General features: G+C 41.5%; 4 protein-coding genes and 15 non-coding genes across 23 annotated transcripts in view; 17 read left to right on the forward strand and 2 right to left on the reverse strand.

Moving 5' to 3' along the window:
- Positions 1-25,845, reverse strand: part of LOC137491106 (uncharacterized) — a 1,257,671-nt gene that overhangs the window by 673,608 nt on the left and 558,218 nt on the right. The gene's annotated exons all lie outside the window — the stretch shown is intronic.
- Positions 1-25,845, forward strand: part of LOC100329723 (uncharacterized) — a 399,138-nt gene that overhangs the window by 248,138 nt on the left and 125,155 nt on the right. The window lies entirely within an intron of this gene.
- The window catches only part of LOC137491131 (uncharacterized), a 246,822-nt gene that overhangs the window by 37,703 nt on the left and 183,274 nt on the right, over positions 1-25,845 (reverse strand). The window lies entirely within an intron of this gene.
- The window catches only part of LOC100331072 (NACHT, LRR and PYD domains-containing protein 3-like), a 57,517-nt gene that overhangs the window by 21,246 nt on the left and 10,426 nt on the right, over positions 1-25,845 (forward strand). For both annotated transcript variants that reach the window (XM_073948276.1, XM_073948278.1), the window contains 4 exons: positions 20,182-20,460; positions 20,794-22,615; positions 23,174-23,347; positions 23,477-23,650. In XM_073948276.1, coding sequence (XP_073804377.1) covers positions 20,202-20,460; positions 20,794-22,615; positions 23,174-23,347; positions 23,477-23,650 — 2,429 coding nt within the window. In that variant the 5' untranslated portion in view covers positions 20,182-20,201. The remainder of the gene's footprint in view (positions 1-20,181; positions 20,461-20,793; positions 22,616-23,173; positions 23,348-23,476; positions 23,651-25,845) is intronic.
- Positions 157-227, forward strand: trnag-ccc (transfer RNA glycine (anticodon CCC)). The gene has a single exon. It is a non-coding gene; the product is annotated as a tRNA-Gly (tRNA).
- Positions 634-704, forward strand: trnag-ccc (transfer RNA glycine (anticodon CCC)). The gene has a single exon. It is a non-coding gene; the product is annotated as a tRNA-Gly (tRNA).
- trnag-gcc (transfer RNA glycine (anticodon GCC)) lies at positions 793-863 on the forward strand. Its single transcript has one exon. It is a non-coding gene; the product is annotated as a tRNA-Gly (tRNA).
- On the forward strand, positions 1,111-1,181 carry trnag-gcc (transfer RNA glycine (anticodon GCC)). The gene has a single exon. It is a non-coding gene; the product is annotated as a tRNA-Gly (tRNA).
- Positions 1,270-1,340, forward strand: trnag-ccc (transfer RNA glycine (anticodon CCC)). Its single transcript has one exon. It is a non-coding gene; the product is annotated as a tRNA-Gly (tRNA).
- On the forward strand, positions 1,429-1,499 carry trnag-ccc (transfer RNA glycine (anticodon CCC)). The gene has a single exon. It is a non-coding gene; the product is annotated as a tRNA-Gly (tRNA).
- On the forward strand, positions 1,906-1,976 carry trnag-ccc (transfer RNA glycine (anticodon CCC)). The gene has a single exon. It is a non-coding gene; the product is annotated as a tRNA-Gly (tRNA).
- Positions 2,667-2,737, forward strand: trnag-ccc (transfer RNA glycine (anticodon CCC)). The gene has a single exon. It is a non-coding gene; the product is annotated as a tRNA-Gly (tRNA).
- Positions 3,621-3,691, forward strand: trnag-gcc (transfer RNA glycine (anticodon GCC)). The gene has a single exon. It is a non-coding gene; the product is annotated as a tRNA-Gly (tRNA).
- On the forward strand, positions 3,939-4,009 carry trnag-gcc (transfer RNA glycine (anticodon GCC)). The gene has a single exon. It is a non-coding gene; the product is annotated as a tRNA-Gly (tRNA).
- Positions 4,574-4,644, forward strand: trnag-gcc (transfer RNA glycine (anticodon GCC)). Its single transcript has one exon. It is a non-coding gene; the product is annotated as a tRNA-Gly (tRNA).
- On the forward strand, positions 4,733-4,803 carry trnag-ccc (transfer RNA glycine (anticodon CCC)). Its single transcript has one exon. It is a non-coding gene; the product is annotated as a tRNA-Gly (tRNA).
- trnag-ccc (transfer RNA glycine (anticodon CCC)) lies at positions 6,507-6,577 on the forward strand. The gene has a single exon. It is a non-coding gene; the product is annotated as a tRNA-Gly (tRNA).
- Positions 7,143-7,213, forward strand: trnag-gcc (transfer RNA glycine (anticodon GCC)). The gene has a single exon. It is a non-coding gene; the product is annotated as a tRNA-Gly (tRNA).
- Positions 7,461-7,531, forward strand: trnag-gcc (transfer RNA glycine (anticodon GCC)). Its single transcript has one exon. It is a non-coding gene; the product is annotated as a tRNA-Gly (tRNA).

Genomic DNA, 25,845 nt, shown 5'->3' on the forward strand with positions numbered 1-25,845 from the left:
TTGGTGGTTCAGTGGTAGTATTCTCGCCTGCTACGTGGGAGACAAGGGTCCGATTCTCAGCCAATGCAATTTCTCTTTTGTGTTGCTACTCATCCAGCTCTGGGTAACAGCCTTGCAGCAATCACACCCCACTAGGAGAGCAGTGTGAGCATATCAGCATTGGTGGTTCAGTGGTAGAATTCTCGCCTCCCACGCGGGAGAGCCGGGTTCGATTCCCGGCCAATGCAATTCCTGTTTTGTGTTGCTAATCTTCCAGGTCTGGGTAACAGCTTTGCAGCAATCAGACCCCACTAGGACAGACAATTGAGCATATCAACATTGGTGGGTCAGTGGTAGAATTCTTGCCTGCCACGTGGGAGACCCGGGTCCGATTCCCGGCCAATGCAATTCCTGTTTTGTGTAGCTAATCTTCCAGCTCTGGGTAACAGCCTTGCAGCAATCACACCCCTCTAGGACAGATGTATGAGCATATCAGCATTGGTGGTTCAGTGGTAGAATTCTTGCCTGCCACGAGGGAGACCCAGGTCTGATTCCCGGCCAATGCATATTCTGTTTTGTGTTGCTACTCATCCAGCTCTGGGTAACAGCCTTGCAGCAATCACACCCCACTAGGACAGCGGTATGAGCATATCAGCATTGGTGGTTCAGTGGTAGAATTCTCGCCTCCCACGCGGTAGAGCCGGGTCCGATTCCCGGCCAATGCAATTCCTGTTTTGTGTTGCTAATCTTCCAGCTCTGGGTAACAGCCTTGCAGCAATCACACCCCACTAGGACAGATGTATGTGCATATCAGCATTGGTGGTTCAGTGGTAGAATTCTCGCCTGCCACGCGGGAGAGCCGGGTCCGATTCCCGGCCAATGCAAATCCTGTTTTGTGTTGCTACTCTTCCAGCTCTGGGTAACAGCCTTGCAGCAATCACACCCAACTAGGAGAGCAGCATGAGCATATCAGCATTGGTGGTTCACTGGTAGAACCCTTGCCTGCCACGCGGGAGACCCGAGTACGATTCCTGGCCAATGCAAATCCTGTTTTGTGTTGCTAATCTTCCAGCTCTGGGTAACAGCCTTGCAGCAATCAGACCCCACTAGGACAGCACTATGAGCATATCAGCATTGGTGGTTCAGTGGTAGAATTCTCGCCTGCCATGTGGGAGACCTGGGTCCGATTCCCGGCCAATGCAAATCCTGTTTTGTGTTGCTACTCATCCAGCTCTGGGTAACAGCCTTGCAGCAATCACACCCCACTAGGACAGCAGTATGAGCATATCAGCATTGGTGGTTCAGTGGTAGAATTCTCGCCTCCCACGCGGTAGAGCCGGGTCCGATTCCCGGCCAATGCAATTCCTATTTTGTGTTGCTAATCTTCCAGCTCTGGGTAACAGCCTTGAAGCAATCACACCCCACTAGGACAGATGTATGAGCATATCAGCATTGGTGGATCAGCGGTAGAATTCTCGCCTCCCACGCGGGAGAGCCGGGTTCGATTCCCGGCCAATGCAATTCCTGTTTTGTGTTGCTAATCTTCCAGCTCTGGGTACCAGCCTTGCAGCAATCACACCCCTCTAGGACAGATGTATGAGCATATCAGCATTGGTGGTTCAGTGGTAGAATTCTTGCCTGCCACGCGGGAGACCCAGGTCCGATTCCCGGCCAATGCATATTCTGTTTTGTGTTGCTACTCATCCAGCTCTGGGTAACAGCCTTGCAGCAATCACACCCCTCTAGGACAGATGTATGAGCATATCAGCATTGGTGGTTCAGTGGTAGAATTCTTGCCTGCCACGCGGGAGACCCAGGTCCGATTCCCGGCCAATGCATATTCTGTTTTGTGTTGCTACTCATCCAGCTCTGGGTAACAGCCTTGCAGCAATCACACCCCACTAGGACAGCGGTATGAGCATATCAGCATTGGTGGATCAGCGGTAGAATTCTCGCCTCCCACGCGGGAGAGCCGGGTTCGATTCCCGGCCAATGCAATTCCTGTTTTGTAATGCTAATCTTCCAGCTCTGGGTAACAGCTTTGCAGCAATCAGACCCCACTAGGACAGACAATTAAGCATATCAACATTGGTGGGTCAGTGGTAGAATTCTCGCCTGCCACGCGGGAGACCCGGGTCCGATTCCCGGCCAATGCAATTCCTGTTTTGTGTAGCTAGTCTTCCAGCTCTGGGTAACAGCCTTGCAGCAATCACACCCCACTAGGACAGATGTATGAGCATATCAGCATTGGTGGTTCAGTGGTGGAATTCTCGCCTGCCACGCTGGAGACCCGGGTCCAATTCCCAGCAAATGCAATTCCTGTTTTGTGTTGCTACTCTTGCTGTTGCTACTCTCAGTGGTAGTATTCTCGCCTGCCACGCGGGAGACCCGAGTATGATTCCTGGCCGATGCAAATCCTGTTTTGTGTTGCTAATCTTCCAGCTCTGGGTAACAGCCTTGCAGCAATCACACCCCACTAGGACAGATGTATGAGCATATCAGCATACATCAATTCCATACATCATAAGTGGATCAATTCCACCACTGAACCACCATTGCTGACCCATGTTGTTTTTTGCCTTTGTGTTATGTGAGTGCTAAAAGGCCGTCAACCAGAGTTGTTACAGGAGCCACACAAAAAGGTGGTCTTTTTGGGACCCCACTAGGACAGTAGTAACAGCATATCAGCATTGGTGGTTCAGTGGTAGAATTCTCGCCTCCCATGCGGGAGACCTGAGTCCGATTCCCGGCCAATGCAATTCCTGTTTTTTGTTGCTACTTTTCCAGCTCTGGGTAACAGCCTTGCAGCAATCACACCCAACTAGGACAGCAGTATTAGCATATCAGCACTGGTGGTTCACTGGTAGAATTCTTTCCTTCTATGAGGGAGACCTGGGTTCCATTCCTGTCTAATGCAATTGCTGTTTTGTGTGGCTCCTGTAACAACTCTGGTTGACGGCCTTTTAGCACTCACGTAACACAAAGGCAAAAAACAACATGGGTCAGCATTGGTGGTTCAGTGGTGGAATTCTCTCCTGCCACGCTGGAGACCTGGGTCCAATTCCCGGCCAATGCAATTCCTGTTTTGTGTTGCTACTCTTCCAGCTCTGGGTAATGGCCTTGCAGCAGTCACACCCCACTAGGGCAGTACTATAAGCATATCAGCATAAATGGTTCACTGGTAGAATTCTTGCCTGCCACGCGGGAGACCCGGGTCCGATTCCTGGCCAATGCAATTCCTGTTTTGTGTTGCTACTCTTCCAGCTCTGGGTAACAGCCTTGCAGCAATCACACCCCACTAGGACAGTAGTAAGAGCATATCCGCATTGGTGGTTCAGTGGTAGAATTCTTGCCTGCCACGCGGGAGACCCGAGTACGATTCCTGGCCAATGCAAATCATGTTTTGTGTTGCTAATATTACAGCTCTGGGTAACAGCCTTGCAGCAATCACACCCCACTAGGACAGATGAGTGAGCATATCAGCATTGGTGGTTCAGTGGTAGAATTCTCGCCTGCCATGTGGGAGACCCGGGTCCGATTCCTGGCCAATGCCAATACTGTTTTGTGTAGCTAATCTTCCAGCTCTGGGTAACAGCCTTGCAGCAATCACACCCCACTAGGACAGATGAATGAGCATATCAGCATTGGTGGTTCAGTGGTAAAATTCTCGCCTGCCATGCGGGAGACCTGGGTCCGATTCCCGGCCAATGCAAATCCTGTTTTGTGTTGCTAGTCTTCCAGCTCTGGGTAACAGCCTTGCAGCAATCACACCCCACTAGGACAGCAGTATGAGTATATCAGCAATGGTGGTTTAGTGGTAGAATTCTCGCATCCCACGTAGGGGACCTGGGTCCGATTCCTGGCCAATGCAAATCCTGTTTTGTGTTGCTAATCTTCCAGCTCTGGGTAACAGCCTTGCAGCAATCACACCCCACTAGGACCGATGAATGAGCACATCAGCATTGGTGGTTCAGTGGTAGAATTCTCGCGTGCCACGCGGGAGACCCGGGTCCGATTCCCGGCCAATGCAAATCCTATTTTGTGTTGCTACTCATCCAGCTCTGGGTAACAGCCTTGCAGCAATCACACCCCACTAGGACGGATGTATGAGCATATCAGCATTGATGGTTCAGTGGTAGAATTCTCGCCTGCCACGCGGGAGACCTGGGTCCGATTCCCTGCCAATGCAAATCCTGTTTTGTGTTGCTACTCTTCCAGCTCTGGGTAACAGCCTTGCAGCAATCACACATCACTAGGACAGCCATTAGAACATATCAGCATTGGTGGTTCAGTGGTAGAATTCTCGCCTCCCATCTGGGAGACCTGGGTCCGATTCCCGGCCAATGCAATTCCTGTTTTGTGTTGCTACTCTTTCAGCTCTGGGTAACAGCCTTGCAGCAATCACACCCCACTAGGACAGATGAATGAGCATATCAGCATTGGTGCTTCAGTGGTAGAATTCTCGCCTGCCACGCGGGAGACCTGGGTCCGATTCCCGGCCAATGCAGTTCCTGTTTTGTGTTGCTAATCTTCCAGCTCTGGGTAACAGCCTTGCAGCAATCACACCCCACTAGGATGATGAATGAGCATATAAGCATTGGTGGTTCAGTGGTAGAATTCTCGCCTGCCACGCGGGAGACCCGGGTCCGATTCCCGGCCAATGCAAATCCTATTTTGTGTTGCTACTCATCCAGCTCTGGGTAACAGCCTTGCAGCAATCACACCCCACTAGGACAGCAGTATGAGCATATCAGCATTGGTGGTTCAGTGGTAGAATTCTCGCCTCCCACGCGGTAGAGCCGGGTCCGATTCCCGGCCAATGCAATTCCTGTTTTGTGTTGCTAATCTTCCAGCTCTGGGTAACAGCCTTGCAGCAATCACACCCCACTAGGACAGACGTATGAGCATATCAGCATTGATGGTTCAGTGGTAGAATTCTCACCTCCCATCTGGGAGACCTGGGTCCGATTCCCGGCCAATGCAATTCTTGTTTTGTGTTGCTACTCATCCAGCTCTGGGTAACAGCCTTGCAACAATCACACCCCACTAGGACAGCAGTATGAGCATATCAGCAATGGTGGTTTAGTGGTAGAATTCTCACGTCCCACGCAGGGGACCTGGGTCCGATTCCCGGCCAACGCAGTTCATGTTTTGTGTTGCTTCTCTTCCAGCTCTGGGTAACAGCCTTGCAGCAATCACACCCCACTAGGACAGACAATTGAGCATATCAGCATTGGTGGTTCAGTGGTGGTATTCTCGCCTGCCACGTGGGAGACATGGGTCCGATTGCCAGCCAATGCAATTTCTCTTTTGTGTTGCTACTCTTCCAGCTCTGGGTAACAGCCTTGCAGCAATCACAACCCACTAGGACAGCATGACGAGCATATCAGCATTGGTGGTCAGTGGTAGAATTCTCGCCTCCCACGTGGGAGAGCCGGCTTCGATTCCCGGCCAATGCAAATCCTGTTTTGTGTTGCTAGTCTTCCAGCTCTGGGTAACAGCCTTGCAGCAATCACACCCCACTAGGACAGATGTATGAGCATATCAGCATTGGTGGTTCAGTGGTGGAATTCTCGCCTGCCACGCTGGAGACCCGGGTCCAATTCCCAGCCAATGCAATTCCTGTTTTGTGTTGCTACTCTTCCAGCTCTGGGTAACGGTCTTGCAGCAGTCACACCCCACTAGGGCAGCACTGTAAGCATATCAGCTTAAATGGTTCAGTGGTAGGATTCTTGCCTGCCATGCGGGAGACCCAGGTCAGATTCCTGACCAATGCAATTCCTGTTTTGTGTTGCTACTCTTCCAGCTCTGGGTAACAGCCTTGCAGCAATCACACCCCACTAGGACAGATGATCGAGCATATCAGCATTGGTGGTTCAGTGGTAGAATTCTCGCGTGCCATGTGGGAGACCCGGGTCCGATTCCCAGCCAATGCAAATCCTGTTTTGTGTTGCTACTCAACCAGCTCTGATAACAGCCTTGCAGCAATCACACCCCACTAGGACAGCACTATGAGCATATCAGCAATGGTGGTTTAGTGGTAGAATTCTCGCATCCCACGCAGGGGACCTGGGTCCGATTCCTGGCCAACGCAGTTCCTGTTTTGTGCTGCTTCTCTTCCAGCTCTGGGTAACAGCCTTGCAGCAATCACACCCCACTAGGACACATGTTTGAGCATATGAGCATTGGTGGTTCAGTGATAGTATTCTCGCCTGCCACGCGGGAGACCCGAGTACGATTCCTGGCCGATGCAAATCCTGTTTTGTGTTGCTAATCTTCCAGCTCTGGGTAACAGCCTTGCAGCAATCACACCCCACTAGGACAGATGTATGAGCATATCAGCATACATCAATTCCATACATCATAAGTGGATCAATTCCACCACTGAACCACCATTGCTGACCCATGTTGGTTTTTGCCTTTGTGTTATGTGAGTGCTAAAAGGCCGTCAACCAGAGTTGTTACAGGAGCCACACAAAAAGGTGGTCTTTTTGGGACCCCACTAGGACAGTAGTAACAGCATATCAGCATTGGTGGTTCAGTGGTAGAATTCTCGCCTCCCATGCGGGAGACCTGGGTCCGATTCCCGGCCAATGCAATTCCTGTTTTTTGTTGCTACTTTTCCAGCTCTGGGTAACAGCCTTGCAGCAATCACACCCAACTAGGACAGCAGTATTAGCATATCAGCACTGGTGGTTCACTGGTAGAATTCTTTCCTTCTATGAGGGAGACCTGGGTTCCATTCCTGTCTAATGCAATTGCTGTTTTGTGTGGCTCCTGTAACAACTCTGGTTGACGGCCTTTTAGAACTCACATAACACAAAGGCAAAAAACAACATGGGTCAGCATTGGTGGTTCAGTGGTGGAATTCTCTCCTGCCACGCTGGAGACCTGGGTCCAATTCCCGGCCAATGCAATTCCTGTTTTGTGTTGCTACTCTTCCAGCTCTGGGTAACGGCCTTGCAGCAGTCACACCCCACTAGGGCAGTATTATAAGCATATCAGCATAAATGGTTCACTGGTAGAATTCTTGTCTGCCACGCGGGAGACCCGGGTCCGATTCCTGGCCAATGCAATTCCTGTTTTGTGTTGCTACTCTTCCAGCTCTGGGTAACAGCCTTGCAGCAATCACACCCCACTAGGACAGTAGTAAGAGCATATCTGCATTGGTGGTTCAGTGGTAGAATTCTCGCCTGCCACGCGGGAGACCCGGGTACGATTCCTGGCCAATGCAAATCCTGTTTTGTGTTGCTAATCTTACAGCTCTGGGTAACAGCCTTGCAGCAATCACACCCCACTAGGACAGATGAGTGAGCATATCAGCATTGGTGGTTCAGTGGTAGAATTCTCGCCTGCCATGTGGGAGACCCGGGTCCGATTCCTGGCCAATGCCAATCCTGTTTTGTGTAGCTAATCTTCCAGCTCTGGGTAACAGCCTTGCAGCAATCACACCCCACTAGGACAGATGAATGAGCATATCAGCATTGGTGGTTCAGTGGTAAAATTCTCGCCTGCCATGCGGGAGACCTGGGTCCGATTCCCGGCCAATGCAAATCCTGTTTTGTGTTGCTAGTCTTCCAGCTCTGGGTAACAGCCTTGCAGCAATCACACCCCACTAGGACACATGGTTGAGCATATGATCATTGGTGGTTCAGTGGTAGTATTCTCGCCTGCCACGTGGGAGACAAGGGTCCGATTCTCAACCAATGCAATTTCTCTTTTGTGTTGCTACTCTTCCAGCTCTGGGTAACAGCCTCGCAGCAATCACACCCAACTAGGAGAGCAGCATGCGCATATCAGCATTGGTGGTTCACTGGTAGAACTCTTGCCTGCCACGCGGGAGACCCGAGTACGATTCCTGGCCAATTCAAATCCTGTTTTGTGTTGCCAATCTTCCAGCTCTGGGTAACAGCCTTGCAGCAATCACACCCCACTAGGACAGATGTATGAGCATATCAGCATACATCAATTCCATACATCATAAGTTTATCAATTCCACCACTGAACCACCATTGCTGACCCATGTTGTTTTTTGCCTTTGTGTTATGTGAGTGCTAAAAGGCCGTCAACCAGAGTTGTTACAGGAGCCACACAAAAAGGTGGTCTTTTTGGGACCCCACTAGGACAGTAGTAACAGCAAATCAGCGTTTTTGGTTCAGTGGTAGAATTCTCGCCTCCCATGCGGGAGACCCGAGTCCGATTCCCGGCCAATGCAATTCCTGTTTTTTGTTGCTACTTTTCCAGCTCTGGGTAACAGCCTTGCAGCAATCACACCCAACTAGGACAGCAGTATTAGCATATCAGCACTGGTGGTTCACTGGTAGAATTCTTTCCTTCTAAGAGGGAGACCTGGGTTCCATTCCTGTCTAATGCAATTGCTGTTTTGTGTGGCTCCTGTAACAACTCTGGTTGACGGCCTTTTAGCACTCACATAACACAAAGGCAAAAAACAACATGGGTCAGCATTGGTGGTTCAGTGGTGGAATTCTCTCCTGCCACGCTGGAGACCTGGGTCCAATTCCCGGCCAATGCAATTCCTGTTTTGTGTTGCTACTCTTCCAGCTCTGGGTAATGGCCTTGCAGCAGTCACACCCCACTAGGGCAGTACTATAAGCATATCAGCATAAATGGTTCACTGGTAGAATTCTTGCCTGCCACGCGGGAGACCCGGGTCCGATTCCTGGCCAATGCAATTCCTGTTTTGTGTTGCTACTCTTCCAGCTCTGGGTAACAGCCTTGCAGCAATCACACCCCACTAGGACAGTAGTAAGAGCATATCCGCATTGGTGGTTCAGTGGTAGAATTCTCGCCTGCCACGCGGGAGACCCGAGTACGATTCCTGGCCAATGCAAATCCTGTTTTGTGTTGCTAATCTTACAGCTCTGGGTAACAGCCTTGCAGCAATCACACCCAACTAGGACAGATGAATGAGCATATCAGCATTGGTGGTTTAGTGGTAGAATTCTCGTCGAAGTAAAGCCAAAACATTTAATGAAGTAAAAAGAGATGATTGGGTAGTTGTAGAAACAAATGATGGAATATTGGAAGAAATTAAAAATTACTATGACAAGTTATTTAGTGCAGAAGGTGTGATAGAGGAGGACAAAGCAGAATTACTAAAACAAATAAAAACAACAGCAGGAGAGATAGAAAAAAAGGAATGTGATGAACAAATAAACGAGGAAGAAATAAAAAGAGCAATTAACGAGTTAAATAAAAATAAAAGTCCAGGAATAGATGGGTTGGGGAATGAGTTTTATATAGTTTTTAAAGATATTTTAACTGGAATTTTAAAAGAGGTATATGAGGAGATTTTTAAGGAAGGAGAATTAAATGTAAGAATGGGAATGGGATTAATGAAATTGATATATAAAAGGAAAGGAGGAAAAAATGATTTAAAGAATTACAGACCAATAACAATGCTAAATACAGATTTAAAAATTTTATCTAAAGTTTTAGCCAACAGACTTAAAGAAATAATGCCAAGTATAATAAAAACAAACCAGGTATATGGAGTAAAGGGAAGAGACATAGCGGACACAACAATTAGCATTAAAGACACAATAAGATACATGAACGAAAAGAAAAAAAGAGGCATTTTAATTAGCTTGGATTTTGAAAAGGCATAGAGTTGAGCACAGTTTTTTATTTGATATTTTACAGTTTTGGATTTGGGGAGAATTTTTAAAAATGGATTGGTATTTTATACAAAGGGGCAACAACAAGAATTAAATGTAATGGTTTTTTAACAAATAATGTAAACATCACACGATCGATCAGACAAGGGTGTCCGCTATCAGCTCTTTTATATTCATTAGTGGCAGAACCCTTGGGATTAATGATAAAACAAGATGAGGAGATAAAGGGAATAGGACTTGATGGACAAGAAACAAAAATATTCCAATACGCAGATGATACCACTCTTTTAATGAAAGATATCGAAAGTGTAAAGAAAGCAATGCAAATTATGCAGAAATACTGTCGAGGATCAGGAGCAAAAATAAATGAAAGTAAAACGGAATACATGAGATTAGCAGAGGTAGGGGATTTAGCAGAGCTGTTCACTTTTAAAGAAACTAAAGAAATCAAGATTTTAGGAGTTTTAATGGGGAAGGATGAAAAGAAAGCAGATGATACAATGTGGGAGGAAGTGCTTGGAGGGATTGAGAAAAGATTAAAATTCTGGAAAAACAGGACATTAACATTAAAAGGGAAGGTTTTAGTGTTAAATGTTTTAATGGTGTCAAAGCTGTGGTATATTTTATATGTGTCTGCAATGCCGATGTGGGCAGAAAAAAGGCTGAAAAAATGTTTTTTAGATTTTTTATGGGAGGGGAAACCGGCAAAAATAGCACATGCCACTTTAATAGGGGAAGTGGATAAGGGAGGACTGGGGTTGATGGATGTAGAACAAAGAAAAAATAGTTTGAGGGTCAAAATAATAAAAAAGTACTTTGACAAAGAAACTGCAGCAACGTGGAAAGGAACTGTGGGATATTTTTTAAATAAATGTGGTAATTTTAATTTGGGGGACAGTATTTTATGGATGAAAACAAAAAAACTGGATGGCGGAGAGGGTGCCGGATTTTTATAAAGAATTGTTAAGAGCTTGGGGCAAATTTTTAAACAATATGCATTTTAAACCTCTAGGGAGAGAGAACATTTTAAATCAAGGGAGGGAGATTTTTTTAAAGAAATGGTGGGTGGCAGGAATAGTTAAAGTAAGGGACATTTTATATGAGTTTAAAGAAGGTTTTTTACCAGTACAATACAATATTGATGCCATGGAAGAAGCAAAGGAAGAATATAGCAGACAAGAAATAAAGAATAAGTACGGAATAATTAAAACTGCAATCCCTCAAGAATGGATTCAAAAAATTGAAAATAAAGAAGATGACGTTGATGGAATGGAAGTGTATGTGAGAATAGGGGAGAAATTGAATGATTTTAAGGAATGTACTGTGAAAAGTTTTTATTGTGTTTTTAGGGATGCAGTTTTTAAGAAACCTGTGGCAAATGAATACTGGATGCAAAAATACGAGATAACAAATGAGAACAACATATGGGAAAACATGAGAGGTATTTTTATACAAACAAAACTGGCAAACTTAGAATATTTTATAAGACACAGAGTGATTTTTACTGATGCCATTTTAAATAAAATTGGGATGGAACAAGATGCAACATGTAAAGTGTGTAACGAAGATGATGAGGGGCTTTTACATCTGTTTTTACATTGCAAACAGTTGGATGATTTTAATGAAAGATGTAAAGAAATGATCTCAATATTAAAAGGGGAGGAAGAAACGGAATGGAATAAGGTTTTAATGTTGGGATTGGAAAATGAATGTGCATGTAAAAACAAAAAGCTAATTAACTTGCTGATAATGTTGATGAAAAACGCAATATGGGAAAGAAGAGTTGTAATGAGGAAGGAAAAAGTGCAACTAAATGTATGGAACATTTTTAAAAGAAAATTCGTAAAGTATGTACAATGTTTGTTTTATTATTTTTATCATGAAGAAAAAGTTGATGTTTTTTACAATGTTTTTACGGTTGAAGTATGTCAGATTTTAAAGTACTGTGAATTGGACATTTCTCTTTTAAAGGACTGAAAGGACCCTGGAAATAAGACCATCAACCACTAATTGACTTCTTTTAGAATGAGACAACTTGTGCAAATATGTGTAAAATGTTAAATTGTAATTGTATGAACATTTCCACATTTCCTAATAAAAATTTAAAAAAATCTCATGTGAACTCAGAAGTAAAGCAGGGTTGGGCCTGGTCAGTACTTGGATGGGAGACCGCCTGGGAATACCAGGTGCTGTAAGCTTTTTGAATTACGTCATTTAGCAGCTAATACACTTCCCCGTGTCACAGCTCTGCTGCTAGTATCTTTTCAAGCATTAATTTTCTGTGGGTGGGGTGGGACAACAGAAAACACGGGTAAACAATTGAGGGGACAAGGGCGTTGCTTCTGTCTATGCTGTGTCAATTTAAGCTGAGCTGTGCTCGGCTCCTGGTGCTGCACCTGTTTCTAATAGGCAACTCTTGATGGCCTCCCTCACTTACGGCTATCCCACCCTGAGCACGCCCGATAGTTGGTACGTTCCAGGAAGTGTTTGTGGCAGTTGTCAAGGGAGAAAGGCTCCCCCTTTTCTTTGTTTATTTACGTTGTTTTTTAGGACTTTTTGTTAGTTTAAACCACCTGACAGCAGCAAAAGTGCTAGCTGGAAGGTGGTTTCACCTTCTTTTGTTTTTGCTACACCTGTTTTTATTTCTTTAATAAATATGGCTTTTTGCAATTAATCATGATTACAAAAAAGTGTGATTAGTTATTTAAAAAAAAAAAAAAAAAAAAAAAAAAAAAAAAATATATATATATATATATATATATATATATATATATATATATATATTTATATATATATATATATATATATATATATAAGTATAAAATATTTTTTTCCATATGTGGTGTTATTAAATTAGTCTAAAAATGTATTAATCAATAATAAAAATGTTTTTAGGGAGATGACTGCTGCCCTTAATCCTCGCTTCCGACCCCCATCCAGAGATGATTTGTCCAACACTTTTATTCCTGCATGGTACTCTGTTGAGAAACAAAATGTTATTCAGGAATTAGCACAAGTGAGTAAGGCTGCTATCACATGTGATGGGTGGACCACTATTTAACAATCACTGTGCGCTACATCAGTGAGGGACACATTAAGCAAAAAGTGCTAAACACCAAACCTGTGTATGAGTCACAAACAGGCCTTGTGGTGGCAGATGAAATAAATGGCATTATGGAGGAATTTCAGATAAACACTAAAGTTGTAGCTGCCACAGTAGACAATGCCAGCAATATGGATTTTGCACTGAAGAATCTTAAGCTTTTAAAGGTGGGGTGCTTTGCTCACACCCTAAACCTGGCCGCACAAAATGTTTACAGCATCAGTGCTATTACAAAGTGGTGTTCCAAACTTCGAGCTGTTGCAGTGTGGCTGAGAAGGTCCTCCATGGCAAAGATTGTGTTGCGGGAAAAGCAACAACTTCTCAGTAAGTAGAACTTTCTCATTAAGTAATTCTCAGAAAGTAATGTTTGTTTTACACATATTTTTCTTCTTCAGTAGATTGAAATTAAAATTTTGCATTTTGCATTTTTTTTAGTAAAATAGTGATAACAGTAAAAATAGCCTTCGGGCTAATTCTGGTGCATTGGCAGAAATGCTAATAAATGTACACGTCCCTGCCAAATAAACAAACAAATAAATAAATTATTCTTATCTAAATATTTTATTTTGTGCCTCAGACTGGAAAGACTCACAAATGATGACTTCCAGAAAGCAGAGGATTTTGTTAAAAACATGAAGCTTTTGTACACCTCAACCCTCTGTGTATCCAGTGAGAAGTCTCCCACATGTGGCCAAATTCTTCCCATACTGGCTAAGCTGGAGGAGCATTTTAAAGTGGCTGAAGAGGAGACTATGTTCATCAGTACTTTGAAAGTGAAAGTCTGGGAAGATCTGGAGAAATGATATCAGGTATTTTTCATTTTCATTAAGTGCTTATGCTTAAAAAAAAAGAAAGTCAAATCACATCATTTTAACTATAAAACACTAAATAGTTTGTCATGTTTTATTACAGGATAAAGACATTAAGAACTTCCTGCAGGAAGCCACCTTGATGGACCGTCGCTTTAAAAGCAACCTTGAATGTGCAGTTGCTGCAGATGCTTGGGGCCGGTTAGAGAAAGCACCAGTTGACAGTGCAACAGCAGAACCGGTCTTTTATCCTCAGTCTTATTTCCCATCTATGCTATGTTACAGTTTCAACAACAAAGTATTGCTGTTAATATGTGCAACATCATTTCTCCAGCTTCTAATGGAGCACAACTTTGAGGAAGAATCTGAAGATAGATTGGATGACAATCAGGAGGATGAGTCACTGAATACAGAGGAACATGTAAGTAGTATTGAAATGCTTAAATATAAACTTAATACAGTATATTATATAAATATACTTTAATATATATATATATATATATATATATATATATATATATATATATATATATATATATATATATATATATAAAATAAATAAATTTTGAAACAAGTTTGTCTCTTTTTGCCAGTCTCCATATCACAAGATATGTGCCAAGAAGTCAGCCCTGGAAGAGCTGTTTGAGAATGAGGACTGGGAATTACTTCAGGCAACAACATCAAGAAGTGATCCCGTCACCGTAGCTGAACAGGCCCATAATGAGATTACAATCTACCAAGGTCTACCTTCAACCTCATCAGGACAAGACCATGTAACTTAGTGGTGGGGAAAGAGGGACAGTCTTCCCATATTGTCTGCTCTTTCAAACACATACCTTTGTGTGCAGGCCTCATCTACACCTTCTGAGAGGGTTTTTCCTGTGCAGGCCATACAATAAGTCAGGAAAGGTGTCATATTTTGCCAGAAAAGGCAAATATGGTGATATTTCTGCAAAAGAACTGCTAAAAATTGAAGCAGTTAAATTATTGTTGCTGGGTTAGGTGGCATATTTGTTGTTGTGTTTTGCATTTACTTATATATTTATATATACTTTACACTTTTAATTTAATGTTTAATTTCAAACATTCAACTTTTTGTTGAATTAAATTGCGTTTTTCTTGAGTCATCCTCATCCACCATCATTTTGTGGCTTTTGTGAAGTATCGGTTCAGGCACCGTTTTGGCACGGTCTCATTTTAAAAGTATCGATTTGGCACCGGTATCGAAAAAAAACCAAACGATCCCCAACTCTAATAGCGAGTATAGACTATTAAAATAAGAGTTTGAATACACCTTCAGAAATAGAGAGATAACACATGTACATTCAAATTATGTGTTGCAAACAATGAATAAATGACAAACTACAACATTTTAACTAAATGTAATGCTGTTTAATGGTTTTCTTTATTTTTCCTCTGGTTAAACATTATTCATTTGTGTGTGCTGTTTCTCTTCACTGTGATCTTCAGTTATTTTGTTCAGTTAGTTACAGTTTTGCCTTTGGTACTGACTAATCTATTGTATAAACACACTCATTGAATATTATTGAACAGCATCCTATAGAAAATAGTAATAATAATATAACAGAGAGATCTGTATGAGGTGTACGCATTTATATATAAAACTCTAATCTTATTTATTAAGGTTCAACATTTTTCTAAATATTCTTCAGAGACCTCTCAGATTTCATGTGAAGTACCTTCTCTAAATCTTCCTTCAACACACTTGAGCTTAGAGAAACTGCACAGGTATCTTCAGCTCGTGGTTTGTGTTGACTTCAGAACACACATACAGTCTGAAGAATCTCATGAATATTCATGTCAGTGTCACTCAGTGGAGCCAATAATATTTCAGGATATACCTGTAGATCACATAGGTGTGTTTTATTGAAGTGAAGGAGTCAAAGAGCTCAGATTGTGTTTCTGCTGCACAAGAGCGTCTGTACTTCTGCATGTGAGTTTAACACTTCTACATTACGCTGATTTGTGTAGATGACGAAGGGGTTTTATATGTGTGAGTGTGATTTAAATGTCTGATCCTGAAGATCAAATCCTCAAACACAGATTAAACACTGAGTCAAACACGGTGATTTAAACACTGTGTCTAAAAGCTTTATTTTTAATCCCTTTAAAGTGTTTGTTGTCCTCTATAGCAGACTGACTCAATAGTTTCAATAATTCAGCATTAAATATAACTCTAAACATTCAGAGTCATGAAATCAAATGTAAAGTTAAAGCTGCTGAAAAACAACAAGCTGACAATCCTTAAACAAGACTGCATTTAACCTTTAACCGTCAGAGTAACTCATTAACTAACCAAATAGCCTCTTTAGTAGATAGACATTTTAATACTCACTAAGTCAACAATTGGCTATCTTAAATCAAATGTGACGTACCTGGGATGTCAGATCAAGGGTTAAACCAACTGCATTCATGTTAAGGACTATATATATATATATATATATATATATATATATATATATATATATATATATATATATATATATATATATGTATGATTGTTTCCTGAAAGCTCTGCTAAGGTCTGCAGTGGTGTTTTACTTGCAGTATGGCAGAGGAGCAAGTAAAGGGCTCTCTCTCAGAGAAACACAGGTATTGACTCTGTTTTTTTACATCTTCTTCAGTTTGATTCTTCAGTTTACAGCTTCAACAAATGTGTTTAGATCATTCTAAATTACAGACAGCTTGATCTGGTGTCATATTTACCAGAGCTCAATATGAGTCATGTGTGCTGTTTCAAGAGTTCGGCCTTAGCTGATGATTGATTATGGAGCTGGTTTGGCATGCTGTCTGAAGGGATATGTTAAATGAGGGTGTATATGAGCTCAGGCAGAGTGTTACTGCTGCCGCAGTGGTGCGGAGGGAAAAGAAGCTCAGAAAGCTTCTCTGCTATTGCAGAGGTTCGGTGGAAGTCAATATTGGAAGGCAAGTACACTGCCACAGAGGCGATTTAATAGCTGTGGTGGTGCTGGGGGGTGTGTCGGTAGGTTTGGCTAAATGGAGATGTGTGTGGGCTCAGCAGAGCGTCACTGCTGTTGCAGAGGTGCGGTGGTATTCAGTATTGAAGCCTTATGAGTGCTCCAGCGGGAATGTTAAATGTTGTCAGTAGTGATATGTAGATATGAATGTGAATGAGGGCTCAGCTACAGCGTCACTGCAGTTGCGGTGGTGCTATGCGTGAGTGTAGCTCAGCGGAGCGTCTCTGCTGCAGAGGTGCAATGGGTCAGTATGGAGGCAATGTGCAGTCCCGCAGAAGCATTTACTTCTGTATGAGTGCAGGGGAGTGTGACAATAATGGTATTTGTAAATGTAAGTGTATCTGACCTCGTTTAGAGCGCCATTGCTGCAGCAATTGAACTCTGAGCAACCCCTAAGTGAGTCTGTGGTGAATGAGAGTAAATAGAAGTATGGGATAGTTCAAGTTAGGAGAGAAAAGTGTAGGGAAGAAAAAAAGGGGAGGGTAATGAAGGAGCTCCTAGTTAATAGGAGGGGGAATAGGAGGAAAATAGCAGAGTCATACTTGTACCTAGAAATGCGTGTGGGTGGAGGTCAGCTGGAGAGGATCGGCTAGGCTTCCTTGAGGCGGTATTGCTCTCCTGTTATGTAAGAATGCTAGAGGGTTTGGAATGGGTGTGTGTTTGTGTGTGTGTGTGTGTGTGTGTGTAAAGGGGAGGGGATAAAAACTGTATATAGAATGTGCTTTGCGAAATTGATCTGTTTTGCTTTACTCAGTAAGAAGATTAATGGTGGGTGGATTGTGAGATTGGAATTTGAGATTAGTTCAGAACATCTTAAAACTAAAAAGTCTAGTGTGAACATGGCATTGGGGTGTGGGTTGTGAGAGTGGAAATGTATCCTTTGTGTAGAGTGTGAATGTATTTGGAATAGATGTGGAGTGTAATAGGTTGGATGAGGGTCAGCTTCTGGAGCCAGCAGTCATGATTTCTATAATTGAGAAACAAAGAGAATCAGAAATTAAATCTTTACAACATAATATATGTACGGCAGACATGAAAAATTGCTTTAGCTGATATGCATGCGAGGTATCTTAATAAGGGCATGGGCAACTGTAAAATGGAAGAGCCTTTGTTAATGCATGGTCCGATAGCTTCGTTGACACTATGTGCAAGGATGGTAGGGGTGGGCATTCATCCCCCCACGGGATGGCAGATGGATGGAGAGCTGAGGATGTGAGGTGTGGCTTGTCTGGTGGTCCTGGAAGACTGGTACCTCTTGAAGACTGAGCAGGTGAAGTCATAGTGGAGTTTAAACTTCTATTCATAGCAGTCAAGCAAGAAATACATTTTCTTGCCATTTCATATCCTATCAATTTATCATTTCATATCCTAACAAGCTTATGGCACTTGTGTATGGACATATGAGTTACTCATATAATCTTATAATTAAACAGCTATCAGATGATTTTTTTTTAAATAAATTATTTTAATTTGTATTTATTTATTTATTATTTATTTGTTTAATTATTTGTTCATTTATTTATTTATATGTTATTTATTTATTTGTAAATAATTTATTTTAATATAACAACTGTATATTAGTAAAAACTGTGAATGGAATGTTAGTAAATGGCTTTACTTTAATCCATGAATAACATTGTGTTGGAATCTTAACTAAAGTAAACTCACGAGCGTATCTGGCCCAATTCTTTATAAAGACTTTGCGAAAGAGTAAAAAGACATGACCATCTCCAGTTTTATAGAGCTCATTGGAAGGTAACGCTTCTCTTTACAGCTATTGGCATAAAGAAGTGTCAATCAGGCCGTGCAAAAGATACAAAAAGCCCAGCGGCCATTTTGTTGATCAAATCACTAAGTTTATGACTTGCCATGCTGCTCTGCTGAACATATTTCAGCAAACAGCTGTTAAATGTTATGGATCTGTGGACAGGCAGGAAGCTTCAGAGGTAAGTGTTGTTGAAGTTGTTTTTGAAATTGTTGGAGTTATAGTTGTTTTTGAAGTATTAGTAGTAGTAATGGTTGTTGCTGTTGTGGACTAACTGCTGATTGTGATGCAGAGCGGTCTTCAAGACAAAGATGGTTGATGTAAGATACTCTGGTTATTTATAGAGGTGAAGGAGTCATCTGATTGGTAAATCAGTGTTAGCTAATGTGGACCAGGTGCTATCAATCATAAGCACGTGCTCCTCTCGAAATTAGTTTATAAATAAACCACTTAAATTCAGTTATTTCACAACATACAAGAAACAACAGATTAATAAATCTGGATTGTTTCCTGGATTAAAATGAAAGGATTAGAAAATGCAAACGGGAAGATGGAAACAATTTTGTGCACCAAAATATGTCTTTACTCAAAAAATCATTGAAATGTATTTTAAAAGTGGGTCAAGATAGTCCAAACTTACATGGCCCACATATAAATTTTTAACATCTGGCCCATGTCTTGCATGCTGCCTGAAAGACGGTGCCACCTCTGCCAAACCTGGCCAATGTTTGGCCCACATGCTGTAAACCAATGCTGGATGAATGCCTGCTCTACCAGCTTTAAAACAAATCTGGGCAAGAATTCTTGCATAGAGGTAAAGTTGGTTTTATATTCGCACATTCGTTCATTTAGAAGTCTCTATATTGTTTACGATGTTACTTTGAATATTAGATCGGAATTAGCATGCAAGTGTGACTTGAAAACAACATTAACACTGTGGATTTGACTGTGAATAATGTTGTACTTTGATAGTCATTGGCTGCTAATATGATTTCGCTGTTTAGAGCTTGCAAATAATACTTTTATGAAATTATATTATTATGGGAAAAGTCAGAATGTGCGAATATAAAACCAACTTTACCTCTTTAATTCTTGCTACCAGGGCACATTCTCAAGCTGCTGCAATGATCATCCAGTTCTTTTAAGAAACAGCATAAACTGAGCTATAGGTGCCATGTGTGTCACTATAAAAACAACATGATTTAGATGATTCTGAGCATGTACAACTACATCTCAAGAGCTTTTATATTATATTAGTCTTCAGTTTTTTTTAGTGTTAACTTTTTTTTGCAATAATTCTACAACACTGTCAGATAAATTTGTACTAATAAGGTACATTAGGTATCACTGTGCCTTTAAAGGTCCATGACAGGCCCTTATTTTGTACCCTGTATGAAATATAAGATCTAAACTAGAGGTTCGGAAAGGTCCCTTTCAGGGTACCATTACAGTGATGGGTATTTGTACTCGTATTACGTAGTATGCCAGGGTCTTTTAACAGTGGACATATGTGTGTGTTTCTCCACCGATCTCACCTGTCATCTGAAGTCTTTTCCAAAACTGGTTTTATTTTCTAAAATGGTTTTGTTTAACCAGTTGAACGTCTAAATAAACACTACTGTATGATGATACAGGAGATAGAGTTACAGAGCTTCTGCTCAAGACAGAATTAAAGTAGATAAACAAGAAACATCTACATTATTTCTGGTTAGTAAGAGCCACTTAAAAAAGTGGCAATCAATTTTCAATATTTAGCTTTCTGAAATGTGATTTTGTTTTTCTCACAGGGTAATTGCATTATTCAAATAAATAATAAATGCTTAGGTCCATATGTAAATTGTGAAACTAATGCAGATGTTGTTGCTCTTGTTGTTGTCTTGTTCTGTAGCTGTGAATAGGTGAAGCACCATGGCGAATGTTAAACAGCTGCTTGACAACTCACTGGATGAACTGGTAGAAGCTGAACTAAAGAAGTTTCAGCGGTGCTTAGTAAATGACCATAGAGATATTTCAAAAGCTGAAATGGAGAATGCAGACAGGTTGGATACAGTGGATAAAATGGTGTCATGTTTTGGATCAGAAAGAGCTGTGAAGATCACAGTGGACACCCTGAGGAAAATAAAGCAGAATCAATTGGCTGAAGAGCTGGAGAATACACAGAAGCAAGGTAATGTTTAATTCCTTGTCAAAATTTAGAAATGTGATAATTTAATTCCATGTAAAACCCTGTCCTAGCAATTTTTTTTGAGTCAGATGTATTGTCATAACATTTATTGCACAGCTTCAGATGTCTTAAATTCAGCATTGCTATGGACAACAGTGATGGTCAATCATGATGCTAATGCATGTAAATGGGTGCCTGAATTTCACATGATCAACATTTATATGTTTGTCTTAGTTCATCTAAATTTTTTTATATGTGTAATTGTTTTTTTTTCATAAAGGGAAGCTTGAGGGCATAATCATGTTTTACTTAGTTTTTTTCCTCTCTCTTGTAAAGGTGCAGCTTCAGAGACCTGTAAATCCCCTCCTGTTGATTACACAAACACCAGCCGTGAACTAAAGGAGAAGTTAAAGGAGGACTATAAGCAGATATTGATTGGCAATTCACAGACGGGTCACCAGAAGTACCTGGATAATATTTACACTGATCTATATGTGGTGGAGAACAAGACTGGAGGAAGAGAAAATGACCATGAGGTGATACAGATAGAGTCAAAACACAACCAACAGACAGCCAAGGATAAACCACTCAAGTGTAACGACATATTTAAAGTTCAGCCTGACACAGGTCTACAAAACAGAAGAGTCCTGACACTGGGGATCGCAGGAGTGGGAAAGACTGTCTCTGTCAACAAATTCATCCTTGACTGGGCTGAAGAAAAAGACAATCAGGAAATAGTCTTCATATTTCCACTCCCGTTCCGTAAACTGAATCTGATTAAAGAACAAAAGTACAGTCTCATAGGTCTGCTTAACAAGTACTTCTTTAGTAGACCGGGAGGACTGAGCTCTCTTCCTGAAGAACATTGCAAGGTCATGTTCATCTTTGATGGACTGGATGAATATCGCTTTGAATTGAACTTTGAAGAGGATTATGGCTTTACTGATGTTGATAAGGAAATGACAGTGAATAAGATAGTTACAAATCTCCTAAAGAGACAGCTGCTTCGCTCTTCCCTTATCTGGATCACATCCAGACCAGCAGCAGCCAGTCTGATACCCCAAACCTACATTGATCAGGTGACTGAGTTGCGAGGATTCAATGATGAGCAGAAGGAGCAGTACTTCATCAAAAACAGCAGTGCTGAGGTTGCTGGAAACATCATCAGCCACATCAAGAAATTCAGGAGTCTGTACATCATGTGCCACATCCCCGTCTTCTGCTGGATCTCTCTCACTGTTCTTCAGCCTCTGCTGGGTCAAGAGAGCAATGAAAAAACACCCACAACTCTCACAGAGATGTACATCAACTTCTTACTGTCTCAAAAGCAACAGATGAAAGAAAAATACAGCAACAACTCTGAACCTAAAGCCAAGGCCTGGTCTTTTGAAGACATTGTTCTGAAGCTGGGGAAACTGGCCTTTGAACAGCTGGAGGACGGACAACTGATTTTCTGCAAAACAGATCTGGAGAAGTGTGGACTAGATGTCAAGGAAGGGTCTGTGTTCTCTGGATTATGTACTCGAATGTTTCAGGAGGAAAACCCCATTTCAGGGGAACAGGTTTACAGTTTTGTTCATCTCAGCGTTCAGGAGTTCATCGCTGCTCTCTATGTGTTTTTCACTTACAACGACAAGAAAGAAAATCCATTTCTTGATTCCAGGAAAAAGGAGCTGACATGGAAACTCTCTACAAAGACCCTGTTTAAACTTCATAAGGATGCAGTCGAGAAAACTTTACAAAGCAAGAACGGACACCTGGACCTTTTCCTTCGGTTCCTGCTGGGTCTCTCACTAGAGTCTAATCAGAGTGGCCTGAAGCAGCTCCTCCCAGAACTGAAGCGCAAAACTGAAAACATCAAACACACGACTGACTATATCAAAGAGAAAATAAAGAAGGAGAAATCAGCAGAGAGAACCATCAACCTCTTCCACTGTCTGAATGAACTGAAAGATGACTTTGCAGAGGAACTCCAGAAGAGTCTGAGCTCTGGAAAACTTACAAGACAGGATCTGTCCTCTGCTCAGTGGTCGGGTCTGGTGTTTGTGCTCCTGATGTCAGAAGAGACTCAAGAGAAGTTTGAACTGCAGAAATACAGAAGATCTGATGAAGCACTGATGAGACTGATACCAGTGGTCAAAAACACCACAAGAGCACTGTAAGAGTTTTCTGTATACACTTATGCCCATTTCACACATTGATTTGCAGCACATCTGCAGCCCATGAGTCATATGTGTGCAGAGCAGAAACAGCACAGACTATTTGTGCTTTCACATCAAATATGTATCACTGATCTCCTGCTGTATACAATATCTGTTCTCCTTATGTTTACTCCATTTTCAGACATTCTTTTCAATACTTTGATTCTTTTACACAATACAATAATATAATCTCACCTTTCTTTAACACATATAGATATAGATGGTGTGCATTTCAAAACTGATAGCTCTAATCTGTTAACATGAGTTTGGAAAATATAGAAAGTTTTTAATAATGATAACTAATAATTAATTATCACACAAAAATGTAAATTGTTAAGTAAAGAATACTTTTATGTTTATTTTACAGCCTTGGATTCTCCCTTAAATTCAGTGTTTACAGAGTCCATATAGTGATTTTACCTTTGCCTTAACTAAAAGACAACATTCAAGTGTTTTTGTCTCTGCTCTGGATTAATAGGTAAATGCAAAATCATTATTTCTGTTTTTCCTCACAGGTTACAGTTCTGTAATCTCACTGTTCAGTCCTGTGAGAGTTTGTCTTCAGCTCTACAATCCTCAAACTGTGTGCTGAGAGAGCTGGACCTAAGTAACAATGACCTGCAGGATTCAGGAGTGAAGTTTCTCTCTGATGGACTGAAGAGTCCAAACTGTAAACTGGAGACACTGAGGTCTGAATTCAAACACCTGATTGATTGATTGATTGATTGATGGATTGACTGATTAATTATAATTATTATTTACATTAAGTGAATGACAAAAAATACACTGTAAATTTGATTTATGTTCTTATTTCTTAGATTGGTCATGTGTAATCTCACTGTTCAGAGTTGTGAGAGTTTGTCTTCAGCTTTACAATCCTCAAACTGTGTGCTGAGAGAGCTGGACCTGAGTAACAATGACCTGCAGGATTCAGGAGTGAAGCTTCTCTCTGATGGACTGAAGAGTCCAAACTGTAAACTGGAGACACTGAGGTAAATGATTCTCAACTCAACAATTACTACAAAACGATTTCTTAATAGCCCACATTATTTCATATTAGGGCTTTTTGTGTTGTCATGTTGCTGATTGGAGGAGCAGCAGGTAATCTTAGGGTTTATTCACTCAGAATGCAAAACTGAATACAGTGCAGCAGAAAGCCCACTGGTGTCCAGACACAGCCTCTGAGCTCCTGTAAATAGAAATGTTGAACACTTGCTCTGAGTTCTTCCTGCTCTTCTGCTTTGGAGCTGACACAGATGACTGGTGCTGTGTGTAGATGTTCTTTAACTTGACACAGAGTCTAAATATTGCTGTGCTCAAGTGCGCAGTGCTTCAACAGACGTGAGGCGTAAGAGTAATTACAATCATAATGGTAATGAACTAACTGAACTCTCCTCATGTTGTCAGGTATATTAAATGTCGCCGTGTAGCTCATTAGTTTTAAGAAGACAAAGTCAAAAGTACAAATAAAAAAAGACATGGAGCAAATCATGTCATCTAACATCTCCTGATCACTCCAGTTCACACACTTTCTATATTTGAATATGTATTTTCTCTCACTGACTGCTGTTTACATGATGCACACTTTCCCTTACTGACATGTCATGTGCCTCGCTGATCAGCTTCTAATTGGCTGTTTCTGTTGCCAAGTGTCCAGCAGCAACAAGCACACATTGCTCTGTCACACACTGAACACACTTACAGTAGCAGCACAATTAAGAGATGCAACGATTATAGATTTTGGTTTTTAGGATTAACGTCTGAGAAATAATCACGGTTTCATGGTTATCAAGATTATTTAGCAATCATTAATTTCAGAGCACTACTAGTTTAGAAAATCACATAAAAACTACACATTTTAGTGTTATTCACTGCTGCTCAGTAACCAAATAATACAGCACATAATAACACTAAAAACAAACACTAGTCCATTTCCGTCCTTGTGCTTAACCCCTTCCACAGCGCCTCGACAAGGACACACTGAGGCACTGTTTTTTCCACATGTCAATATTTATGCAATTACATCAAAAAGGACAAAAGTAATCTTGAAAAACTCTACATCAGTTTAAAGCTACATCCCCTAAGAACCCATTGAAGCTAGTTGTTTTTCAATGGAAAGCTTATAAAGAATGCTAAATATATAGGTAGATATATAGGCATACATATCATGTAATAACAGCACACACACGCATTCATTGCTGTACATCACGGTTTATTTTGAAAGGTAAGAGTCCACAGAAAAACATCCCATCAAGCACATTTAATCCACCGACACAATAGTGTTGAATTAAGGATGGTTATTCAGTTATTATAACGTTTCTGCCAAAGACCTATTGTTTACACCATTTTACCATGGTACTTACATGCAAAAACAGAGTCTTTGGAGTAAAAGACCCGTCGATGTCATAGCTTACAGTGTTACAGATAAAATGAGACCACAAACTAAATAAAAAGTCAAAGTTATAGTTACTAAAATCTAAACAAAGCCGAGTGTTTTGACCGTCTACAAGTCTCTTAGTCATTGGTAATAACAAGTAATACAACAAGTAATAATTTTACACTGAAAATAAACGACAGAACAATAAATAATAAAAATAGGAATAAACAAAAACAGTATTTGTCCAATGCAGGGCTTGAAATGAACTTTTTAACTTGGCAGCACCAGTGCTCCCAACTTCAAAAATGTAGGAGCACCAGAATAAACATAGGAGCGCCAGAATAAATGTAGGAGCGCCAGAATAAACGCAGGAGCGCCAGAATAAATCCAGGAGCTCCAGAATAAACGCAGGAGTGTCTGAATAAATGCAGGAGCTACAGAATAAATGTAGGAGCACCAGAATAAATGTAGGAACGGCAGAATAAATGCAGGAGCTCCAGAATAAATGCAGGAGCTCCAGAATAAATGCAGGAGCGCCAGAATAAATGCAGGAGCGCCAGAATAAATGTAGGAGCGCCAGAATAAATGCAGGAGCGCCAGAATAAATGCAGGAGCGCCAGAATAAATGTAGGAGCGCCAGAATAAATGCAGGAGCTCCAGAATAAACACAGGAGTGTCTGAATAAATGCAGGAGCTCCAGAATAAATGCAGGAGCGCCAGAATAAATGCAGGAGCGCCAGAATAAATGTAGGAGCGCCAGAATAAATGCAGGAGCGCCAGAATAAATGCAGGAGCGCCAGAATAAATGCA

The sequence above is a fragment of the Danio rerio genome, chromosome 4 (assembly GCF_049306965.1).
Source record: "Danio rerio strain Tuebingen ecotype United States chromosome 4, GRCz12tu, whole genome shotgun sequence".
Classification (NCBI taxonomy): Eukaryota; Metazoa; Chordata; class Actinopteri; order Cypriniformes; family Danionidae; genus Danio; species Danio rerio.